The following is a 25,965-nucleotide window of genomic DNA, read 5'->3' as shown; positions in this document are numbered from 1 at the left end:
GGGACATGATAACAGTTTTCAAGTACATCAAATGTTGTTACAAGGAGGAGGGAGATAAATTGCTATCCTTAACTTTTGAAGATAGGACAAGAAGCAATGGGCTTATATTGCAGCAAGGGCAGTTTAGGTTGGAGATTAGGAAAAAATTGCCTAGGGAGGTTGTGGAATCTCCATCATTGGAGATTTTTAAGAGCAGGTTAGACAAACACCTGTGAGAGATGGTCTAGATCGGGGTGGGCAAACTACGGCCCATCAGGGCTTTGGATCCAGCCCATGGGATTGCCACCCCTGTGGAGCTGTGGGCCCCGCACCACTCCCCTGCAGCCCCTGGGAGAGGAAGGGGCAGAGGGCTCCGTGTGCTGCCCTCGCCTGTAGACATTGCCCATCGCAGCGCCCATTGGCCAGGAATAGAGAACCACGGCCACTGGGTGCTTCGGGCGAGGGCAGCATGCAGAGCCCTCTGCCACCGTGCCCGCCCCCAGGGCTGTGGTGCTGGCCACCTCTGGGAGTGGCGTGGGGCCGGGGCCGGCAGGAAGCCTGCCCTGGCCCCGGTGCGTGTCACTGCCACCCCAGAGCTGCTCCAGGTAAGCGGTGCCAGGCCACAGCCTACACCCCAACCCCCTCCTGCACCCGAGCCCCCTTCCGCACCCCACACCTCTCCTGTGCCCGAGCCCCCTGACACACCCCTCCTGCACCCCAACCCACTGCCCTGAACTCCCTGCCGCACTCCACACTCCCTCCTGCACCACTGTCCTGAGCCCCCTCATACACTCCGCACCCCTCCTCTGCCCCAACCCCCTTGCCCTGAGCACCTTCCTGCACACTGCACCCCCTCCCACACCCCTGCCCCAGCCCTACATTCAGGGCCCGGCATGCAATTTCCCCACCCAGATGTAGCCCTCGGGCCAAAAAGTTTGCCCATCCCTGGTCTAGATAATACTTTCCTACCATGAGTGCAGGGGACTGAACTAGATGCTCTCTCAGGGTCCCTTCCAGTCCTATGATTTTATTTCAACTTAGGTTTATTCATTGCATTTCAGTCTAAGTGTACACACAGAAAATAAACTAAGCTTAATAAATGCATGAAGAGTAAGCCAATGAGAAAGATAAAACAGAAGCTCTCTGTTGACAGAGGAAAAAGTCAGTGGCCTGGTAGACTTCTTTACAATTTTCAGTGCATTGCAAGAATTATTTCACTCATAGTAACATAAAACCAAAATCTGCACAAAAGCCTTGCTATATTAAAACTCATTATGGATAGATGTTTCTAGCCACAATTAGCCACAAAGGATGAATTATTTACCTGTAGCCTTTTTCCAATTTATGGGTCCAAATCTGAAAAATCTCACACTAAGAGGAGACTGTTCATTGAAGTAAAGCTTTGTTGGGTCAGGCCCTAATTAGAAGTCTAAGGAGAACCACATTTCTAGTTCTCTTCTGACCTTGGCACATCTCCAGAATAATACTTCAAACCTTCCATACATTTCAGTCTATTCTGCCTACATAAGCAAGCATTTTCTAGCCTGTTAGATATAGATATGTGACCACACGTATTCGCATATAAAGGTGTAATATAAACTACTAAAATTCCAACTTTATCTTAACCATTGAAATGAAGTATCTTTAAAAAAGTGACATGTATAAAACAAAGCAATAAAGTTACTGTAAAATACTCTAGGGCCTTGTCTAGACTTGAATTATTAGTCTCGTTCTGTGCTAATTGGCAACTAATTAACATCTTAACTAATAAGATTTTTAAATGCTAATACAGACTCTTCATAAATATTTGTTCCAGCACGAATATTAGTTCCTGGTTGTAGTTTTCATCCTAAGGTTCAGCCATTCCTCCCCTGCCTGCTCCCAACACACCTACTGTACCAGAGGCTGTGGGGAAAAAGGCTATGTTGGTTCTACACCACTGAAGACTCCAGGCATTGGGGTAAATCCTCAGAGGGGCCTGTGGCTGAATTCCACTCCCTTTATACTACTTGAGCAGATCAGAAGGAAGGAAAGAATCTGCCCCAGAGTGTTGTTTGTGGCCCCTTGACCTTGAATTGCCCCCAAGCTGTAAAGGTTGGACATCACTGATTTAGGTAGCATGTATCCTAAAAAACTCCCACATTAAAACCAACTTATTGGGAGAACTTCCTCCAGGACTGGGGGAAACGGACCTGCTTAATAGACCCAATATGGTATTTATAACCCAACACTAAAGACCAGAGTAGTACCCTGATTCTGAGAGAGGTTTCAGAAGTGTCTGGAAAGCAAGACACTACTTCATAAGTCTGTGTGTCAGACTTGCATGAACTGTGTCAGTCTAGCAGTGCATTAGTTACTAGCTGACTTCAAGCTCCTAACAAGTCACCAATGCAGAACTGGTGCCACAAAGCTGTGTGTCACCATACCTTGGGCTTCAGTAGTACAGGGAGTCTGAGGCTGCAGACCCCCTCCCCACACCTAACTATCTCCTAACACCACATCCCTTGTATCCTGAGCGCCTCTGATGTTTAGGTGTTTTAAGAAAAGATAAGTCTGAAGCATTAATGATGATTACTTGCATTACCGTAGCACCCAGGGGACCCAATATCTTAGTCAGATTTTAGAAACATAACGTTTTAGGGATGCTTTGTGGGAGGCAGGCAGTTCTTTTTAAACCCTCCTCTACAGTTCACCCAGTATTTTAACATCTCCTCAAGAACAGAGTGGCAACCTTCAAGATTGTTACAGCTCAGACGACATTGAGATTCCAACTTTGCCTTTTTTAGGGTTAACACAGTCCTGAATATAGCCCAGCTTTTTGGGAGAAGATAAATGCAGAACATGATAGATTTGAGTTCAACCATAAGAAGATTAAAGGGAAGAACAATAAGTGTGCATATATCTCACATGTGTACACATGCATGTGTGTGGATATACATATCCACTTTTTATAAACAAAGAGATAGTAAACACTTTTCATATTATTTTTCTCTTCTCCTTCACCATTATTTTCTATATAGTTGAAAGATGTGTCCAAAACCAAAACTTTTAAAAAACAGCATGAAGACAAACAGAGCATGTTCTATTCACTTATAAACAAATGTATTCGTTGACTAGAAACCCTTGGCCTTTGGCTGCAGTTCATTTTTGCTCTACATGTATTAACAGGTTGGCAAGACAACCTGTTGTGTCTTAATTGTATCTTTCTCTCAAATAATTTAGTAACTTGAAATATCAACTCCCTGTGCCAAATTCCTGAAATATTCTTTTAATACAACTAGCAAAGGTCACAGTGCAAAGAGCTTCCTGTCGGTCTGCTTCAGATATGAAAGAGTTACTTAAGGCTCATGGGGGTCAGAGCCTCCACTGGTATTGGGGTAGCTCCGCTGACTTCAATTGAGCTATGCCATTTTCACCAATTGAGTTTGACCAGATCTCTCCAGAAGAAGAAAACTGAAATTAGAATTCTGGTGGCAGGTATAAAGAGAAATATTCAACAACATACATCTTACTTTAGAAAGTACAGTGAAAAATATTGCTGTATTGCATATGTTTAAATAATTATACATTTCCAAATTCTTACCTTTGTGACCACTAGAAAGGTGGTATAAAAGAACATAAGGTTGTGTCTTGCTATTGGTAGGTTCTGGGCATGTTGCAATGTGAAGAGTACTGCACCTACCAGAGTCACTTTTACAGGGCTGGAAACCAAACAAAATAAAGACAAGCGTGTGGATTTTCTCTCCTCCCCCTCCTATGCTGATAGAATACCTCCGCATACAAAAATATAACTACAATATTTGCTTGGCTGAAAGTAAATGATAAAAAGCTTGTGGTAACAATATGGCAACATGTTCACAGGCTAATTACATGTTTTGTATACATCTATTAGTTTTTAGTTTGCAAGCTTTTAATTTCTTAGATCTTTGTTCCTGAATTTAAAGACCACCACCCAATTTGTCTTCTCCATACTATTATTTAATTTATGCATCTGATATATCCCTTTATTAGTCACCTCTAAATTAAACTGTGCCAATATTTACACTCAGTTTTCTTATGGAAGTTTTTGCCACACCTCTAATCATTGTGTGATATTTTCTTCCCCCTGAGGAATTTCAGCTTAATTTTACTGTAGTTACTATTACTTAGTGACAGGTTTCAGAGTAGCAGCCATGTTAGTCTATATTCGCAAAAAGCAAAGGAGGACTTGTGGCACCTTGGAGACTAACAAATTTATTTGAGCATAAGCTTTCGTGAGCTACAGCTCACATCCGATGAAGTGAGCTGTAGCTCACGAAAGCTTATGCTCAAATCAATTTGTTAGTCTCCAAGATGCCACAAGTCCTCCTTTGCTTTTTGCTATTACTTAGTGATTCAACTTAAATTATTACTTCAGTCAACTTCTATGTGTTACTTGGGACTGCGTTAAGAATAAGCTCTCCTCATTGTGCTCTAGAACAAGCTGTTCTAAGAACCAATCATTCAAGGTGTCAAGAAACTGCTTGTCTAAATCTTAGACCGCTGTGACATTTGAGCACTTTATAAGAGGCTGATCAGGAAGCCAGTAGTATAACTCTACTTGTATATTCTTACGATTTGGGATTCGTCAAGTTTCATTTCTTATCACACCTTTAATTAGATTCATGCATTTAGCTTTACAACCAAAGAAGAACATTTGAAAAAAATTGTCAAGGGAATTTTTAACCAAAATAATTTCAGGATGTGAGGACAGTGATCTGTGTCCAACACCTCTCTGTTCTGGCATCTTGCCATCTCAGCTTTTACCCTTCATGAGACTAGATGCAATACCACAATTAACATTTAAAACTCATTCTTCCTTCAGCTAGCACTTTTTTAAAGAAAGTGACTGCAGTGTTTTAAACTAGCAGAATTTACTTGTTTCACTGAGTTTGAAGTATTTAGGTGCAGCTGACACCATAAGCCTCACAATCCTTCCTTTTGGAAATAGTGCTGCTCATAATTTTTGTATTTCTCTTCTGTCATTCTTTACTACCCAGGGCAGTTACATGAAACCAGCATCCCTAAATGTTTATCACATCAAAAGTCATAACGCTGGTTTTGAAATAATCATTTCCACAGAAACCAGCTGGGAAGTCACATGGGAGGGCAAAGTGGGCATTTTATATCCCCTATGAGCTTATCTCCCTTTACAGCAGTAGTTTGTGGCCTGCCAGCCAATTCAAATTCTCTCTCTTGCAGAAGCTAAACTGAGTGCTATGTAATACTCCCAATTTAGCTTCTGCGAGACAAAGAATTGAAACCTGAAACTCAAGTAGCATCTTCTATCTTGCAATGCACCAGAGACATGTGTTGATGTTTTTTAATGCTATATATTTAACAGATGGCTTGCATGTGTGTTCAGAAGAGTGCAACTGTTTTTTCTTTTTTAAAGTATTTAGCGTTGGTAGAATATATCCACTAGAATGACAGTCCTAAAGTCATCTAACTACCTTCAGACTGTGTACCAGCACATGCAGGAATGTAAGTTTCCACTCACATTACCCTGCCACAATGTACTTCATTTCTGCCTTGGATGAACCAGAGCTCTGGCAGAGGTGGTTAATTTTTCTTGCCCATTCAAATGATTGTCCTCTTTGCACAAGTTGCCAACACGTTTACCAATTAGTTCCAATTCTGTGGTAATTTTGTAGTGAAGACAATTATTCATGAGGAAATCATTTAGACTAACTCCTCGTTCCACATAAGTCAAGCCAGCCATCACATAGTAAAGATTTGGACCCACTTACTTTGAATTTATAAGCAGTCTACTAGCACCTGTTTATAAACGCTGCACCACAAAAATTACTCATGTAGGTATTTGAAAGCAGGAGCCGAAGAGAACAAAGTTATTACAATTATTCCAGTTCTACAAAGGTTTACACAAACTTACTAGGACATCTTCAGAAGTTCATTGCTTTCAGGTTTCCAAACACCTCTCACCAACTGCTCAAAGTTAGAGATTAAGCCACCACCAGCTCCTGAAAATCCAATAAATTATAACAGATCTCAATGGTATAGTCTCTTAGTGACTAAGGCCATGTCTACAACGGCAATTGAACGACAAAACTTTGTCTTTCAGAGCCATTAAACACCCGCCCCTCCCCCGAAAGACAAAAGGTTTGCCGCGACAAGTACCAGTGTGAACAGTGTGCTGTTGGCAGGAGAGCCGACAAACAGCAGCTACACTGCCCGACGTTTAGTGGCACGGCTGTAGCAATACAGCCATGTCACTAAAAGCTGTGTAGTGTAGACAGGGTGGATAAAAATCAATGACTTAAAAAAATAAAATAAAATAATCTGATTTTTTTGATAAAATGCTTTTTGAGGAAAAAAGCAATCTAAAGATAGTTTTAATTAAGATACATTATAGCTCAAAGATATCTCATCATGGAATAGGGATTATAAATTCTAATTCTATAGTATGAGACAGGTTTCAGAGTAACAGCCGTGTTAGTCTGTATTCGCAAAAAGAAAAGGAGGACTTGTGGCACCTTAGAGACTAACCAATTTATTTGAGCATAAGCTTTCGTGAGCTACAGCTCACTTCATCGGATGCATACTGTGGATGAAGTGAGCTGTAGCTCACGAAAGCTTATGCTCAAATAGTATGAGACAATATATTCACATAATGTTTAAAAAAAGTTTTGTAAATGAGTTCCAATAGTTCATGGATTAGGGACCCAATCTTATGGGGTCCAGGGGCTTCTGTATAGCTTATTTAGGTTAATCTTTCTATCTACCCAATGGGACTCAGTGCTCAGTCTAGAAGATACCATCAGAGATGCTTAGTTTTGCGGTTCTCAAACTGTGGATTTGTGTCGCCAGAGATAACAGCAAAAACGTTTTTAAATAAAATAAAATAAATAAATAAAGGTGAGAAATAACAGACCACAGCCCTATTGTCCCTCTGCAAATTTGTGTACACAGAGTCAATCCCTTATCTCTCTGTAAAAGTGCAAAGTTTTAAAAAGTTCAATGAATAGAAGATTGTTAGGGGCAGAATAGATCTGGACAAGAAGTCTGGAGATAAATGTGAGAAGGGAGGGACAGACAGTAGAAACAAAAGTGAAACTGTTTGAGCAGCATATTCCAGAAGTCTTGAGGTCTTTCTGAGTGTAGCCTTCATTGATCTACCATACCATTCTCTCACTAGAAGGGAAAACCTACAATGGCAGCAGGCCGTAAAAGAGACCCAGTTTGGGAATATTTTAATGAAGTTCCTCTACCTGTGGGTAAGACAGGCATGCGTGCAAAATGCAAACAGTGCAACGAAGACATGCAAGGCCCGAATGAAACAACATCATGAGAAGTGTTCCTTCTCAGGAGGAAGTTGCACTGAAGATGATGAAAGGATCTGAACATGCAGGATCTTCAGGTTGGTAAACTTCTTTATTTCATACTTCTTTCTTAAGGACTGCCTGTCTTCCTTCTGGACTATTCTTGAATTCTCATGTTTGAGCAACAAATATAGTTGTTACTCTATGGTACTAGCATTTTAGATGCAGTTGTGATAAAAAAATAAATAGCTGAAATAGGCAGATCTTCCTTTTACAATTTCATCTTTAAAGTAGTGCTGAGTGTCAGTGAATGCAATGAGGATTATTCAATGAGCAGTATGGTAATAATAAACAAACAACTGCATTGACTTATTTTGTTTAGGAGAATCCATCCTCAATGTACAGGATTCTGAAGACTATCCACCTTCAAGATCACCATCATTTTCTATAGTTTCAGAGTTATCTGCCAATGACAGTGTTTCAGTCACATCATGTATGTCACTGAGCCACAGTATATCACCTGTAGCAAAAAGAAAAAAGAACCATCATCCAGAGAAAACCATAGATAAGTTTGTGATAAGAACCAGCAGATTACAAAAAGATGAAGAAATTGCCCGGTTTATGCAACAAACTCTCCTCTCCGTATGATTGAAAACCCACACTTCATTTACATGGTTCAGGCATTAAGACCAGGATACAGGGCACCCAACAGAGCGGATGTTGCAGGCACATTTCTGGATAAAGTGTATGAAAGAGAAATTGAGCAGTGTGCAAAAGGTCTAGAGTTAACCTGAGTCTTGATGGGTGGAGCAATGTCCACAATGATCCTGTTGTATGTGCTTGTGTGACAACAGACAAAGGGAAGGTCTTTCTTCCAGAAACAATTGATACAACAGGAAATGCACACACAGCAGAATACTTACAGGAAGCAACAATAAAAGCTATAACAAACTGAAAAAAAATTCAAATGTCTACAACGCAGCTTGGTCACGGACAATGCTGCAAATGTATCCAAGATAAGAAGAAATTATTTAAAGAAGAGTGAAGAGAGTCCCAAGCTAACATACGGTCGCAGTGCTCATTTGATGCACTTCCCAGCCAAAGACTTCAGTGTTACAGTAATAAAGGCTAATGTTGAAAGTGCAAAATACTTCCGTAACAACCACTTTGCAGCAAGTGCTCTGAAAAAAGTGGGAAGAACCAAGCCAACTCTCTCACAAGACGTGTGATGGAACTCAGTAGTGGACTGTTTTGAGCACTGTATCAAGAACTGACCTAATCTGATGACAGTGTGTGAACAAAACTGTGAAAAAAATAGATGGCCCTGTCACAGCCAAAGATCTCAACAGCAGGCTTAAGAGAAATGTTGAACACATGCTGAGTACCATGAAGCCTATTTCTGTAGCCTCGAACAAAACGCAGGGAAATAGCTGTTTTATTGCTGATGCTGCTGAAATTTGGAAGGAACTGAGTGACATTTTAAAAAGAGAAATATGCAAAGACAGAGTTAAATTACAAGCATTTAAAAAAACAAATGGGACAAGCACTATCTCCAGCTTATTTTCTTGCAAAAATTCTCAATACTTGGTACCAAGGTCAAACCTTAACTGCTGAAGAAGAGGAGTTGCCTAGGACATGGACATCCAGCAATCATCCCTCCATAATGCCAACTGTAATAAACTTCAGAGCTAAGGGTGAACCATTCAAGAAATATATGTTTGCTGACGATGTTTTAAAGAAAGTCACACCAGTGAACTGGTGGAAGTCACTTCAGCACTTGGATTCAGAGACTGTTGACGTGATAATCTCACTTTTAACAGCAGTAGCTTCTTCTGCCGGTGTAGAAAGAATATTTTCTTCCTTTGAACTAATTCATTCCAAATTGAGAAATAGTTTTGGACCTGAAAAAGCAGGAAAGCTTGTTTTTCTTTTCCAGATTATGAACAAACAGGAAAATGGAGGTGAAGACGACAGAGTTAGCTGCAGAAGCCAATATTTTAAGTTTCTCATGCTGACCTGGCAGACAGTTGATTTTTTGTTTTGTTTTTTTAAAAAAGTTTCATTTAACTATTTTAGTTAAAAACAATTTTAACAAAAACAAACCTGATTTTATAAAACTTTATATTATAAAAATGTTTTCTGTTGAAGAAAAACATCCAGAATACATAACATTGTTGTTTTAGTTAAATAAAACAATTTAAATATCTGTCTGGTGATGTTCTCCTCCCAATACAGCATGGCAAGAAAATCCTCCAAATATTAACGATTAACCTGTTGAACTGGAGATCGTTCACCTCCCAATGACTTCATAAAAATCTGCTTCAATTACCTTTGGTAAATGAAATAACCAAACAATCCTTCATTTTCTGATATAGCTGTAAAACTAATCTGAAAAGTTTTCAAAATAAATCACTTTAAAAATGTATCGTGTGTAGCTTCTAAAAATGAAACCTACACCCATCTCTGAGTTGTGAAGACTATATATTAAGGTTATAACAACTAATAAGAGTGCACTTTTATGTAGAAATCCATGATTAAATCGAGTCTTCCTGACTTGTGATTTAAATCAAATCCACCCTGAGTGTAGACAAGCCCTCACAGTTCAGTGTGCTCCTCCTATGGCTCTGCAAACTCCCTTTATTTAATGGGGGCAGGATCTGACCCCTAAAGTACAGATTTGAACATAGTCTAAAACTTTCAGTCGTGATTAGTGACACGGGTGACCCTAACGCCTTAAAGAGACCTGATTGCCAAGCAGCCGCCATCTGAAAATCAGGCCCCGTTAAGGTGCCTGAAGTTGAGTACACAAAGCTTAGACACCGAAGTCATTTGTCACTTGACAATTTAGACACTGTATTCTTGTCTAACAGGAAACAAAGATTCAGTGTGGGAGAGGGTGCAGGGAGGAGGGTTTGAGGTTTATAAAAACTGGAGAACCTTTTTGGAAAGGAGAAGCCTATTCAGGAAGGGTGGACTCCACCCAAACTAAAACAGAACCAGATTGCTGGCTTGTAAAATTAAAAATGTTGTTGAGGAGGTTTTGAACTAAAGACTGGGGAAAGCTGACAGGTATGGAGGAGCATGCAGCTCAGATGGAACCATCCTGTAGGGAGGCTCTAGTCACAGGGATTCTCTATCCCAGTAAAGAGTAGAGGACAGAAGTTGACAAAGCACAGGTAGGAATTGAAAAGAAGCAGTCAATTGAGAGACAGTCCCATTCAATTACATCACATAATGGCAGACAATTAAAAAAATGACAAATTTTATAAGTACTCTTATACAAATGCTAAGATGGGTGACCTTGAGTACCTGGTATTAAATGAGGATATTGATATAATAGGCATCACAGAAACTTGGTGAAATGAGGATAATCAATGGGACACAGTAATACCAGGGTGCAAAATATATAGGAATGAAAATGTAGGCTATACAGGTGGGGGAGTGGCACTGTATGTGAAAGCAAGCATAGAATCAAATATACTAAAAATCTTAAAGCAAAGAGTACCATAGAATCTCTATGGATACAAATTTCATGCTTGAATAATAACAGTAGGAATATATTACTGACTATCTGCTCAGGAAAGCGATAGTGACTGTGAAATGCTCAGAGCGATTACAGAGGCTACAAGAATACAAAACTCAGTAATAATGGGAGATCTCAACTATATCCATACTGACTGAATACATGTCACCTCAAGATGGGATGCTGAGATCAAGTTTGTAGACACCATTAATGACTGCTTCTTGGAGCAGCTAGTCCTGAAACCCACAAGGGGAGAGACAATTCTTTATTTAGCCCTAAGTGAAGCACACAATCTGATCCAAGAGGTGAATATAGCTGAACCATTCAGTAATAGCAACCATAATATATTCAAATTTAACATCCTGTGGGAGGGAAAAATATCAAAGAAGCCCACTACAGTAGCATTTAACTTCAAGGGAAAGAGGAACTACACAAAAATGAGGAAGCTAGTTACACAGAAATTAAAAGGTACATTCGCAAGAGTAAAAAATGCCTGCAAGCTGCATGGAAACTTGTTCAAGACACTATAATAGAGGCTCAAATTAAATGTATACCCCTAATTAAAAAAAAAAATAGTAAGGTGACCAAAAAAGTGCCACTATGGCTAAACAGATTAAGAGAGATTAGAGGCAAAAAGGCATGCTTTAAAAATTTGAAGTCAAATCCTACTGAGGAAAATAGAAATGAGCATAAACTCTGGCAAATCAAGTGTGGAAGTATAATTGGGCAGACCAAAAAAGATTTTGAAGAGCTACTAGCAAAAGATAAAATATTTTTTGTTGTTAGTTTTTTTAAGTACGATCAGAAGCAAGTCAGCCAAACAATCAATCAGTGAAGCCACTGGACGATCGAGGTGCTAAAGGAAGACAAGGCCATTACAGAAAAGCTACATGAATTCTTTGCATTGGTCTTCACTGCAGAGGATGTGTGGGAGAGTCCCACTCCTGAGCTCTTCTTTGTAGGTGACCAATCTGAGGAACTGTCCCAGATTGAGGTATCTATAGAATTGGTTTTGGACCAAACTGAAAAATTAAACAGTAATAAGTCACCAGGACCAGATGGTATTTACTGATTAGTTCTGAAGGAACTCAAATATGAAATTGCAGTGCTACTAACTGTGGTATAAAGAAAAGCAGGACTTCTGGCACCTTAGAGACTAACAAATTTGAGCATAAGATCTTGAAAGCTTATGCTCAAATTTGTTAGTTTCTAAGGTGCCACAAGTACTCCTTTTCTTTTTGTGGATACAGACTAACATGACTGCTACTCTGAAACCTAAACCGTGGTATGTAATCTATCATTTAAATCAGCTTCTGTACCAGATGACTGGAGAATAGCTAATGTGATGTCAATTTTTTAAAAAGGGTCCAGAGCAATGTTCCCTCTAATTTTTGACAGGCCATGCGTGCAAAAAATTTCTTCTGTGCAATTTTGTGGGCATGGTGTTTCACCATGCACATGGGGTTTAGGATCTGTGTTCGCACGCACGTGTGCACAGCTTAGAGGGAACAGTGCTCCAGAGACAATCCTCGCAATTACAGGCCTAACTTCAGTACCAGGCAAACTGGTTGAAAGCATAGTAAAGAACAGAATTACCAGACACATAGATGAACATAATTTGTTAGGGAAGAGCCAACATGGCTTTTGTAAAGGGAAATCATGCCTCACTACTCAATTAGAATTTTTGAAAGGGTCAAACGAACATGTGGACAAGGGGGATCCAGTGGGTTTTGAACTTTCAGAAAGTCTTTGACAAGGCCCCTCCAAAGGCTTTTAAGCAAAGTAAGCAGTCATGGGATAAGAGGGAAGGTCCTGTCATGGATCGGTAACTGGTTAAAGACAGGAAACAAAGGGAAGAAATAAATGGTTAGTTTTCAGAATGGAGAGAAGTAAATAGTGGGATCCCCCAGGAGTCTGTATTGGGCCCAGTGCTGTTCAACGTATTCACAAATGATCTGGAAAAGGGGGTAAACAGGGAGGTGGTAAAATTTGCAGTTGATACAAAATTATTCGGATAATTAAGTCCAAAGCAGACTACAAATAGTTACAAAAGGTTCTTACAAAACTGGGTGACTGGGCAACAAAATGGCAGATGAAATTCAGTGTTGATAAATGCAAAGTAATGCACATTGGAAAACATAATCCCAACTATGCATACAAAATGATAGGGTCTAAATTAGCTGTTACCACTCAAGGAAGAGATCCTGGAGTCTTCGTAGATAGTTCTTTGAAAACATCCGCTCAGTGTGCAGCGACACTCAAAAAAGCTAACAGAATGTTAGGAACCATTAGGAAAGGGATAGAGAAGATGACAAAAAGCGTAACACTATATAAATCCATGATATGCTACACCTTGAATACTGTGTGCAGTTCTAGTCAACCCATCTCAAAAAAGATATATTAGAATTGGAATAGGTACAGAGAATGGCAACAAAAATTAAGGGTATGGAACAACTTCCATATGAGGAGAGATTAATAAGACTGGGACTTTTCAGCATGGAAAAGAGATGATTAAGGATGGATATGATAGAGGTCTATAAAACCGTGACTGGTGCAGAGAAAGTGAATAAGGAAGTGTTATTTACCCCTTCACATAGAACAAGAACCCGGGGTCACCCAATGAAATTAATAGGCAGCAAGTTTAAAAACAAACAAACAAGGAAGTTCTACATCACACAATGCAGAGTCAAGCTATGGAACTTGCTGCCAGGGGATATTGTGAAGGCCAAAACTGTAACTGGGTTCAAAAAAGAATTAGGTAAGTTCACTGAGGATAGGTCCATCTATGGATATTAGCCAAAATGGTCAGGGATGAAACCCCAGGCTCTGCGTGTTTTAAGCCTCTAACTGCCAGACACTGGGAGTGGAAAATAGGGGATGGAGCAGTCACTAATTGCCCTGGTCTGTTCATTGCCTCTGAAGCATCTGACAGTGGCCAATGTCAGAAGACAGGACACTGGGCTAGAAGGACGACTGGTCTGACCCATTATGGCCATTCTTATGAGAATCCATTTTCTTCCAGGATCACAGATGGCAATTTATATATAGGCATATACATATGAGGGAGAGAGCAAGCGCGCGTCCACACATCCCAAAATAAAATCTAGAAGACTTCCATTATAGGGAAAACAATCAAAGATTACTAGAAGTATGTGTGTGAGAGTGTAGAGGAAATAAGGCATAAGAAGAATGTGGCACTCTCTCTGTTCAGTAAATTCTATAAGAAACCCAACACAAGTTAGAATTACTTTTGTTAACGTGTCTGTGGGCTCCCAAGCAGAGTGGAAATAAACTATAATGCAGAGCTAAAAAAGTAAAGTCAGAGCTGAGCCAGTGATGCCTACTGTAGTGGGATATAAAGTACAAAAGTAAAGCAAACACTGCTGCTCTGAAGTGCACAATACATTTCTAGATATAATATGTTGTACTTATTTAATTTAGGAGACAACTCGATTAGATGAGATTGAACACACTAGAGGAATTTTATCTGATTAAAGTATTGGGACATACAAAAAAATTAGAAAAGTAACAATCCTGCTATATAGAACCGCAACTTCTGTAAGAACAGTTCCATTGGAAAGTTAATGATTATAACGATCAAGTTATATAGTAGCCTTGTTGATTCCTTTTGTCATCAACCAGCAAATCCTAAAGATACTTACATGAGTACAGGCTTCTTCCTTCCTAAGGGCTAGACACAGTTCCCTCCAAAGCCAGTCAATGCCATCCCTCATCTAACCAGAGAAATTGCTGCACAGACACACAGACTTTCCCTCCTCAAGGGATAACAGTCTGAATTTAAGGCTACCACTCCCACACAGTAGATCATGGTTCACAATTTAACCACCACTTTAAAACTTCACAATTCATCAGAACAAGAGATTTTACACATTACCTCTGGCCCAGCCAACAGCTACCATGATAAGCCAGGCATTTTTGTAGTGACTGTTTGCATGTGCAATTCCAGCTGTTACTTTCCAAGTCCTTGTCACTTCTTTCATTCCTGCAACCATCAGTCGAAGAGGCAGAAAGGAAAAGCATCGGTAGACTATGTCATGTGGACAAAAAAATACAAGATACCTGAAATTTAGAAGAAAATTTCTATTTAAAAATCTCTTGGCAACAAAGTTACACTCCTAAAACAGCTTTTAAAAATAAATTTTGGAGTATAACTAAGAGTTCTTTAATATTATCCCTATACTCCATATATCTTTTAGTGGTTTAGGTCCAAACTGAAAATTAGAATATTCCCTTTTTAGAATTTACCTCATTAAATCTCTTTCTGGGTATTTATACTGCACCCATCACCTGATATTTGAGCACCTAAAATAAGGTCATTACACAAAATATATATTCCCAAACATCATAAATTGTTTATCAAGGCTTCCTTAAAGTACAATAAAACAAATTGAACCCATTCTTGGAATGGAACACATTTCTTTAAGCTTATAGATCACCAAGATTCCTCTCTTAAGTTGCTATCCAGCTTAAATGTTGGTTTATTGTTTAAAAAAAGTAAACTTTGTATAAACATTTGAGCTTCTTTGGATTGTTAAAACAGTATTGGAGCAGAATGGGAATTCACTTATATTTAGACACAGGGCTCTCATGCTGCCAGTGACACAAAATTATATAACTTTAGCAAGACTGCCATTCCTTGTTAAAGTCAATACCAGTTGTGATTTAAAGCTATTTTCAAATACATTTCACTTCTTACAGTGAGTAGTGCTTTTAACTTTTTGGACTTTCAGATTATGGGGCTAAGCAAACTGGTGTTGTTTTCTTTAAAAGAAGAACGCTGGTATGCAGTGTTCCAAATTTAAGGACTCTACAGCCATGACTCCAATTTATCCAAAATGGGCTCTTTCACCCCACTTGCCATTTCCACCCCAAGCGGACTGGACTTCAAGATGGTCCTTTGTAGTCTCATGTTTTAACAATTCACGGACACTCACGTTCAAACAATTTACTTTTTATAACAATACCAAAATTGTAACAAAAATCTTATATCTTTTATTTTCATAGCCTTTTCATTTTTAGATTATACTACCCTTTTTTTTATTTAACTGGGTTTGATTCACAGTCATAGGTCCAGTGCCTTAAACTGAGTGCACTATTGTTGTGGACTGTATACTTAAATCAGTCTTTACAGTTTCATTGCTGCTCAAGATGGGGAATCATGTACTGGACGTGAACTGCAGACCCTTAGCCCAGCCCTAGCCCCTTGGAAATCAGTATAGCTGCTCCAACACAATAGGACAAGAAACAGTTGGTGTGTGGAACTCCGTTTTGTCCCTACTCAGTTCTTCTGGGGAGCGAGTCTTTTGGCTAGGCCCTGAAAGGAGTAAGCACCCTCCTTGCAAAGCCTAAGATCTATCACATCTTCCTATTTCTTGAGACTTATGAAATAGGATTCCAGTACCATTGCCTGTGACTATTCTGAAGACAAAATGCCATATGAAAGCTGTGCTCGGTACTTGCTGGCAGAGGAGCGGATCTAGGTCTTTGCAGGAATTAAACCCATGTCCTTGAAATCCCAAGAGGGAGAAGAGGAGGAATAAAAGGGAGGAAATAGTGACGGGGAAGTTGAAACTGTTGAGGCACATATTCAAAAAATCTGGATCTGCCCCCTATAGTTTTGAATGCCTTCCTCCAGTGCAAGAGTAGAAGCCCTTTCCCAAACAACAGAATTGAAGTTCTGGATTCAATAATTATGACTGTGACTGTATGCAATCACTGAATATATCTGAATAGCAACATAGGATTGAGGATACTTTAGCATAATCTAAACCTTTAAAAATGAGATGTGAAAGGACTGAGTAAAATAATTTGTATGATTTCATCTGCACAATAACCTATTTCTTATGTGCAACAGATGTCACTAGTTGCACTACTGTGTGATTACTGTTCAAATAAGAGCACATCCGCATCCACTTTTTTCTTTTGCACTGACTAGTGATCTGTTTCCCCCCCTCTTATATATGAAAGCAATTATTGAACTTAATTGTTCCATGGTATATAAGAAAGACTGATCATGCATCAGTGCATGACAGTGTGGATGCAGATTGTATGCGCAAAAAGAAAGGGAGGACTTGTGGCACCTTAGAAACGAACAAATTTATTTGAGCATAAGCTTTCGTGAGCTACAGCTCACTTCATCAGATGCATGCAGTGGAAAATATAGTGGGGAAATTTTATATACACAGAGAGCATGAAACAATGGGTGTTACCATACACACTGTAACGAGAGTGATCAGGTAACGTGAGCTATTACCAGCAGGAGAGAGAGAGAGAGAGAGAGAGAGGAAAAAAACCTTTTGTAGTGATAATTAAGGTGGGCCATTTCGAGTTGACAAGAACGTGTGAGGAACGGGGGAAGTTGAAGAATTGCAACTTTTAGGTCTGTAATCGAGTGACCAGAGAGACTGAAGAGTTCTCCGACTAGTTTTTGAATGTTATAATTCCTGACGTCTGATCATCATCAAGGATCTACAACCTATCCTGAAGGATGACCCATCACTCTCACAGATCTTGGGAGACAGGCCAGTCCTTGCATACAGACAGCCCCCCAACCTGAAGCAAATACTCACCAACAACCACATACCACACAACAGAACCACTAACCCAGGAACCTATCCTTGCAACAAAGCCCGTTGCCAACTGTGTCCACATATCTATTCAGGGGGCACCATCATAGGGCCTAATCACATCAGCCACACTATCAGAGGCGCGTTCACCTGCACATCTACCAATGTGATATATGCCATCATGTGCCAGCAATGCCCCTCTGCCATTTACATCGGCCAAACTGAACAGTCTCTACGTAAAAGACTAAATGGACACAAATCAGATGTCAAGAATTATAGCATTCAAAAATCAGTCGGAGAACACTTCAATCTCTCTGCTCACTCGATTACAGACCTAAAAGTGGCAATTCTTCAACAAAAACAACTTCAGAAACAGACTCCAATGAGAGACTGCTGAACTGGAACTAATTTGCAAACTGGACACCATTGACTTAGGCTTGAATGAAGACTGGGAGTGGATGTGTCATTACACAAAGTAAAACTATTTCCCCATGTTTATTCCCCCCCGGCCCACTGTTCCTCACACGTTCTTGTCAACTGCTGGAAATGGCCCACCTTGATTATCACTACAAAAAGGTTTTGGATTTTTTCCCCCTACCCCCTCTCCCCCCTGCTGGTAATAGCTCACCTTACATGATCACTCTCATTACAGCGTGTATGGTAATACCCACTGTTTCATGCTCTCTGTGTATATAAAGTCTCCCTACTGTATTTTCCACTGCATGCATCTGATGAAGTGAGCTGTAGCTCACGAAAGCTTATGCTCAAATAAATTTGTTCATCTCTAAGGTGCCACAAGTCCTCCTTTTCTTTTTGCAGATACAGACTAACATGGCTGCTACTCTGAAACCTGGCAGATTGTATGGTGCGACTGCTATTTACAATAGCCAATTAAATCTCTGGATATTGAATATATTAACTCTGGCCATTGGTAAATTGTAGTCACATATTGGGGGTAAGAGTTCGATCCAGTACTAAGGCTTTTTTTAACCTGAAGCGTTCTGCAAAAGGCTGCAACTCTGCATGCCACTATGGTCAGTCATGCAAAATAAAAATCACAACTGAACTAAAATACTGAAGTTAAGAATGTTAAATGGTCAATGAACAACTGAAAATCAAGGAGTTCTGCTCAGATTAGTCTTCAGTTTCACAAAATGGTTATCTTTTTAAAATCAAATTAATAATTCAGTGACACTTGATCTGCATGTATGTGCGTATGTTTAAGAATTTGTTAATGAATAAGCCAAGCACTACCTATTGCAAGTGTTATAGGTATTTTTAATCCATTTTATAAAAATTCATGGTTTCCTCCATCCAGCCCAAGGGAACATTTTAATATTTTGTTTCACTATGCCATTTGTAAGTGATCAGTGTAATAATTACAAACTACATATGCAAAGTATTTTGTAGCTGAATATTGAATTGCTAACCTTTACTTTCACAGCATTCTCCCATGCTAGTGGTTCCTTCATATAATACTACTGTAGAGTGACAGTATCTACACTGGACAAAATTAATTCTTTTGTAAGCAGGTGTTGCAGTAAATGGAATTTCACCTCTCTACTCCAAGGGATTAATTTGCCTTAATATTTTTGTACTACTCAGCCTGCTTAATAACTAACTTATTAATGGAAGTTATTAAAAAGCCCATAAATTGTGGGGAAATCTAAATGGATTTTACCAGTTTTAGGTGTTTCGTGTTCGTGCTGTAATTATGAAGCATAGTATTTACATTTTCAATATCAAAAACAGAATAAAATAGTTTATTGAAAAACTAGACCGTGCATAGCATTCTGTGGAACAATGGCAGAATCATCCACAGTTCTCTACTTCTTGTTATTTTCTACTATCCTCCAAACACTACTATTTTATGCAACTACCAACAGCTACCAGTAGATGTTGCTATGCCACATAATGTTTTAAAATGTTATTGATCCTGAATTACCAGATAGAGAAAACAAAGTGTCACATTACCAGTTTATATATTAAGGTATGAATTCTGCTTTATTTTACTTTAAGACCAAATAGGAATCATATAATAAGTCAATGTAAAGTTCTAGTAGTGAGCAAGAATGACAGGTTTTTTACATAACTAATAGTTCTAAAGGTTTCATAATGTTTGTACTGAGTCATGAGCAATACACACCATTTTCACTTAAGTCTGTTTTAACAGTACATTTGGTTTATATACTGTTGTCTTTGCTCTTTCACATCTTTTGGTGCATTGTCAACATAAAAAAAGTCATTTGTGAAAAAGGTATACCTATTCTAGTCACATGTAACACTCAAGATTACAGAATATACATTTATCTATTTCTTTCCAGTTTGCATACCATTTTACTGTTTTCCCTGGATGCACTCAAACAGGAATCTGTCCTTTATGCATCTCATTCAGCAAGAGTATGAATTTTTTAAAATAAAAATGTTATTTTATAACAGGCTGCCATTATAAAGCCAGTAGGAGGACTGAGGGGAGACCTAGTACCTGATACTGTTTAGTATTTTATAATTGACTAGATTTCAAGGAGACTGTGTCCTTAAAGAAATTAAATAGTTAACTTTCTTGTAACCAGTTTCTAAAAGTAAATTCTAAGTAGGGATTTGTGAGTTTGAAGTTTTGTTCAGAAAATATATTTTAAAGGAAATTAAACTACAGTATATACTCGTTCATTAGCCCATTCGTTTATAAGCCAACCCCCCAAGATGGATAGGTAAAAATAGTAAAAACCTGTATGACCCTTTCATAAGCCGACCCTATATTTCAGGGGCTGGCAAACTTTGGCTCCTGGCCCATTAGGGTAAACCGCTAGCGGGCCTGGATGTTGCCACTTCCTGCAGCTCCCATTGGCTGGGAACAGCGAACCGCAGCCACAGGCAGCTGAGGGGCTCCATGCCTGCACACACTCCAGGTAAACAAAACGACAATGTATTAGATATTTAATTCAATGATTCCACAGAGTTTAAAATCATCAAATTTTGGTGTAAACCTGTTTAAGCCGACCCCTGCTCTTTGATGCGTCACTTTACCAAAAATATTCGGCTTATGAACGAGTATATACGGTAACAACTGTTACAAGACTACATTCAGAAAGTAGTTTTCATCTCTTCCACCTGAGTATGTCAATGAAAACTCATTTCATTTAACAAAACGAGCATAAAATAGAATCATAGGACTGGAAGAGACCTCAAGAGGTCTAGTCCAGTTCCCTGCACTCATGGCAGGACTAAGTATTATCTAGACTATCACTGACAGGTGTTTGCCTAACCCGCTCTTAAAAATCTCCAAGGATGATGTCATAAAGGGAAGGGTAAACACCTTTAAAATCCCTCCTGGACAGAGGAAAAACCCTTTCACCTGTAATGGGTTAAGAAGCTAGGATAACCTCGCTGACACCTGACCAAAATGACCAATGAGGAGACAAGATACTTTCAAAAGCTGGGGGGAGGGAGAAACAAAGCCTCTCTCTCTCTGTGATGCTTTTGCCGGGGACAGAACAGGAGTGGAGTCTTAGAACTTAGTAAGTAATCTAGCTAGGTATGTGTTAGATTCCGATTCCTTTAAATGGCTGAGAAAATAAACTGTGCGGAATGGGATGTAGATTCCTGTTTTTGTGTCTTTTTGTAACTTAAGGTTTTGCCTAGAGGGATTCTCTATGTTTTGAATCTGATTACCCTGTAAGGTATTTACCATCCTGATTTTACAGAAGTGATTCTTTTTTACTTTTTCTTCTATTGAAATTCTTCTTTTAAGAATCTGATTGCTTTTTCATTGTTCTTAAGATCCAAGGGTTTGGGTCTGTGTTCACGTATGCAAATTGGTGAGGATTTTTATCAAGCCTTCACCAGGAAAGATGGTGTAAGGGTTGAGAGGATTTTCAGGGGAAAGACATTTCCAAACGGACTCTTTCCCAGTAATATACCGGTTAGACATTTGGTAGTGGCAGCGATAAAGTACAAGGGCAAAAGGTAAAATAGTTTGTACCTTGGGGAAGTTTTAACCTAAGCTGGTAAAAGTAAGCTTAGGAGGTTTTCATGCACGTCCCCACATCTGTACCCTAGAGTTCAGGGTGGGGAAGGAACCTTGACAGATGGAGATTCCACAACCTCCCTAGGCAATCTATTTCAGTGCTTAACTACCCTGACAGTTAGGAAGTTTTTCCTAATGTCCAACCACAACCTAAACCGCCCTTGCTTCAATTTAAGTCCATTGCTTCTTGTCCTATCCTCAGAGGTTAAGGAGAACAATTTATCTCCCTCGTCCTTGTAACAATCTATTATGGACTTGAAAACTTATATCCCCTCTCAGTCTTCTCTTCTCCAGACTAAACAAACCCAATGTTTTCAATCTTCCCTCATATATCATGTTTTCTAGACCTTTAATAATTTTTGTTGCTCTTCTCTGGACTTCCTCCAATTTGTCCACATCTTTCCTGAAATGTGGTGCCCAGAACTGGACACAATACTCCAGCTGAGGCCTAATCAGCACGGAGTAGAGTGGAAGAATTACTTCTCATGTCTTATTTACAACAGTCCTGCTAATACATCCCAGAATGATGTTCGCTTTTGGGGGGGGGGGCGCAACAGTGTTCACCGTTGACTAATATTTAGCTTGTGGTCCGCTATGACCCCCAGATCCCTTTCCGCAGTACTCCTTCGTAGGCAGTTATTTCCCATTTTGTATGTGTGCAACTGATTGTTCCTTCCTAAGTGGAGTTCTCTGCAACTGTCCTTATTGAATTTCATCCTATTTCCTTCATATCACTTCTCCAGTTTGTCCAGGTCACTTTGAGTTATAATCCTATTCGCCAAAGCACTTGCAACCCTTCCCAGCTTGGTAACATCCACAAAACTTTGTAAGTGTTCTCTCTATGCTATTATTGAAATCATTGAAGAAGATATTAAACAGAACCGGACCCAGAACTGGTCCCTGTGGGACCTCACTTGATATGCCCTTCCAGCTTCACTGTGAACGTCTGATAACTACTCTCTGTGAATGGTTTTCCAACCAGTTATGCACCCGCTTTATAGTAATTTCGCCTCGGTTGTATTTCCCAATTTGTTTATGCGAAGGTCATGTGAGACAGTATCTAAAGACTTACTAAAGTCAAGATATCACAAATACCACTTCCCTCATCCACAAAGCTTGTTATCCTGTAAAAGAAAACTATTAGGTTGGTTTGCCATAATTTGTTCTTGACGAATCCATGCTGCCGGTTACTTATCACTCTATTATCTTCTAGCTGTCTGCAAAGTGATTGCTTAATTATTTACTCCATTATCTTTCTGGGTAAAGAAGTTCATCTGACTGGTCTGTAATTCCTCAGGTTGTTCTTATTTCCTGTATTTGCCCTTTTCCAGTCCTCTGGAATCTCTCCTGTCTTCCGTAACTTTTCAAAGATAATCGCTAATGGCTCAAATATCTCCTCAGTCAGCTCCTTGAGTATTCTAGGATGTATTTCATCAGGCTCTGGTGACTTGAAGACATCTAACTTGTCTAAGTAATTTTTAACTTGTTCTTTCCCTATTTTAGCCTCTGATGATACCTCATTTTCACTGGCATTCACAATGTTAGATGTCCAATCGCTAACCAACCTTTTTGGTGAAAAAAAACAAAAATGTCATTTAGCACTTCTGCCATTTCCACATTTTCTGTTTCCCTTCTCATTGAGTAATGGGCCTGCTCTGTCCTTGGTTTTCCTCTTGCTTTTAATGTATTGTACAATAATTTCTTGTTATCCTTTATGTCTCTAGCTTGTTTAATCTCATTTTGTGCCTTGGCCTTTCTAATTTTGTCCCTACATACATGCATTATTTGTTTTTATTCTGATTTTGTAATTTGACCTTGTTTCCACTTTTTGTTGGACTCTTTTTGAGTTTCAGATCATTGAAGATCTCCTGGCTAAGCCAGGGTGGTCTCTTGCCAGACTTCCTTTTCTACGCAGTGAGACATTGCTAAGGGCACAAGAGCAAACTGTCTCTCTGAAAAGGGCCAACTCTCTCAAACTGTTTTCCCCTTGAACTTGCTTCCCATGCAATCTTAACTACCAACTCCAAGTTTGCAAAAGTCTGCCTTCTTGAAATCCATTATCTTTATTGTACTGTTTTCCCTCCTACCATTCCTTAGGATCATGAAGTCTACCATTTCATAATCTGCTAAACTGCCTTCCACTTTCAAATTCTCAACCAGTTCCTCCCTATTTGTCAAAATCAAATCTAGAACAATCTCTCCCCTTGTTGCTTTCTCCATCTTCTGAAATAAAAAGTTACCTCCAATACATTCCAAGAACTTGGACAATCTGTGCCCTGCTGTATTATGTTCCCAACAGATGTCTGGGTAGTTGAAGTCCCCCATCACCACCAAGTCCTGTGCTTTGGATGATTTTGCTTTTAAAAAGCCTCATTTACCACAAGTAGGTATATGGGACAAAGTTTCACTACATCGTATGGTAATTAAAGAAAGCCAAGGGTAAACAAAACAAAAAAGTCTCAGAAGCCAACACAAACCCCATTAAATTGATTCCAAGGGTCATCTGGCTCTTTGGTTGTGAAGTAGCCAGACCATGTTAATTAAATCAGACTCTAAATAGTCACAAGTTTTTCAAGTTCTCCAGAAAATAGGATTAGGATTTAAATTTTTGCTGTCCAGTAGCAGTTTATCATTTCCATATACAAATATTGTGCTTTCCAAGTTTTGTTTAAAAAAAAAATACATTTAGAAAGTGCACTTTTCTTAAAGGTTTCAGAGGGGTAGCCATGTTAGTCTGTATCAGCAAAAACTAGGAGTCCTTGTGGTACCTTGAAGACTAAAAATTTATTTGGGCATAAGCTTTCATGGGCTAAAACCCACTTCATCAGATGCATGGAGTGAAAAATACAGTAAGCAGAACATATATTATAGCACATGAAAAGATGGAAGTTGCCTTACCAACTGGGGGGGGTGGGGAGGGGGTCAGTGCCATTTAAAGTAACTAGTGCCATTTTATAATTTGTGAAAGGTTCCAATCCATTTCTTGTTCCAAAGTTTAAATGAAACTTGCATTAGATCCCCAGAAGATTAAGTGTATTTTGCTGATTGTCTGCAATGTCAACTACACCTCTACCCAGATATAACGCGACCCGATATAACGCAGGTTCGCGTGCAACGCAGTAAAGCTCCGACATGCTGCTCTGAGCAGCGTGTTAAGGGTGCCGGGCCGGGGGGGTTGGGTCAGGGGCTCTCCTCCACTCCCGGTCTGGGAGGCAGGAACTGTGGGGGGGCACTTTTGGGGGGCCCCGCAGTCCCAGAGTGGCCCAGGGGATTAGCAGGGGGCCAGGAGCAGCCCGCTCCGCTTCCCTCAGCCCAGCCCCAGCTATGTTGCTTGGGGGAGGGGGCTTGGGAGAAGGGATCCCCCCCTGCACTCACCGGCAGAAGCAGAGTAGCCTGGCCCCAGCCCTCTCCACTCCTCCAGCTCCCAGCCACAGTGCTCCGCTTCCCGCCGCCGGTGAGTACAGGGGGCATCCTTTCCCCAACCCCCGCACCCACTAGCGGTGGGAAGCGGAGCACCATGGATGGGAGGTAGCAGGGTGGAGCAGGCTCGGGCCATGTTGCTCTGCTTCCCGCCACTGCCGGTGAGTGCCTGTCAGGGGGCAGGGGTGTGGATAGGGATCGGAGCAGTCAGGGGACAGGGAGCAGGGGGGTTGAGTAGGGGGTCTCTGGAGGGGGCGGTCAGGGAACAAGGAACAGGGGGGGGAAGCAAGTTCGATATAACACTGTCTCACCTATAACGTGGTGAGATATTTTTGTCTCCTGAGGACCGAGTTATATTGGGGTAGAGGTTTTTAAGGAACAGAAATTGATGCTATAAGTTAAGGTTTAGCTTTTGCAAAAATCCAAACAAGTAAAAGGATACTTTTTTTTTTTCTTTCTTGAAAGTGGTCCAGTAAGGTCTGCATTCCTCAGCAACAAAATGGTTCAAACCCCATATCTGATAACGATGCATCTCACAGCAATTTAGATATACAATATAGGTTAACTATTGGAAAACTGAGGAATCAGGTTCTGAACTGAAATACTAAAGAAGAATACATCCTCTGCTCTCCCCTCTCTGCTGGAACTCTGCCTTCCTCCCAGCAGCCACTCTTTGGGTATACCACAAATAAAAGGTACATTCTTAACTTTGGTTAGCTAACTCTCATTAATGAACTTGGGTTAAAATAGCAGTAAGACACAGCAACTCTGCTTTTAACTTGAGTTAGCAGCTTAAATTCAACCCCAGACTTCCCTATAGGCTTTAATTTGAGCTGTTAACCAAATTAAAACCTAATTTTCCATGTCTTCAATGCTATTTTAATCCGAGCAAGCTAACCTGAGTTAATACTTTTTTGCAGCATTGACAGACCCTTAGGAACAAAACAAGATCTCCTTCACCCTTCAATCCCAAGCTCTGGAACCTAACCCTTTCCCGCAGCAAGCCAATTCACAGCCTCTTTCTTATCTGCCTTCCCATTAAACTTGCTGCCGATGTCCATGTAAATTTTTCCCTCACCTTCGTTCCCAAAATGACTCACGTCTCCTGTTAGTTTCATAAAGTCAAGCTGG

At 39.9% G+C, this 25,965-nt stretch overlaps 1 protein-coding gene across 3 annotated transcripts in view; it reads right to left on the bottom strand.

The window, feature by feature from the left end:
- Nucleotides 1-25,965, bottom strand: part of TMEM38B (transmembrane protein 38B) — a 50,840-nt gene that overhangs the window by 3,643 nt on the left and 21,232 nt on the right. For all 3 annotated transcript variants that reach the window (XM_073345987.2, XM_073345988.1, XM_073345986.1), the window contains 3 exons: nt 14,696-14,880; nt 5,891-5,978; nt 3,563-3,680 (listed from right to left, as the gene is read on the bottom strand). In XM_073345987.2, coding sequence (XP_073202088.1) covers nt 3,563-3,680; nt 5,891-5,978; nt 14,696-14,880 — 391 coding nt within the window. The remainder of the gene's footprint in view (nt 1-3,562; nt 3,681-5,890; nt 5,979-14,695; nt 14,881-25,965) is intronic.

This window comes from Lepidochelys kempii, chromosome 5 (genome assembly GCF_965140285.1).
Source record: "Lepidochelys kempii isolate rLepKem1 chromosome 5, rLepKem1.hap1, whole genome shotgun sequence".
Taxonomy (NCBI): domain Eukaryota; kingdom Metazoa; phylum Chordata; order Testudines; family Cheloniidae; genus Lepidochelys; species Lepidochelys kempii.
Note: the sequence above shows the minus strand (reverse complement) of the source record. Positions and strands in the feature narration are given on the sequence as shown.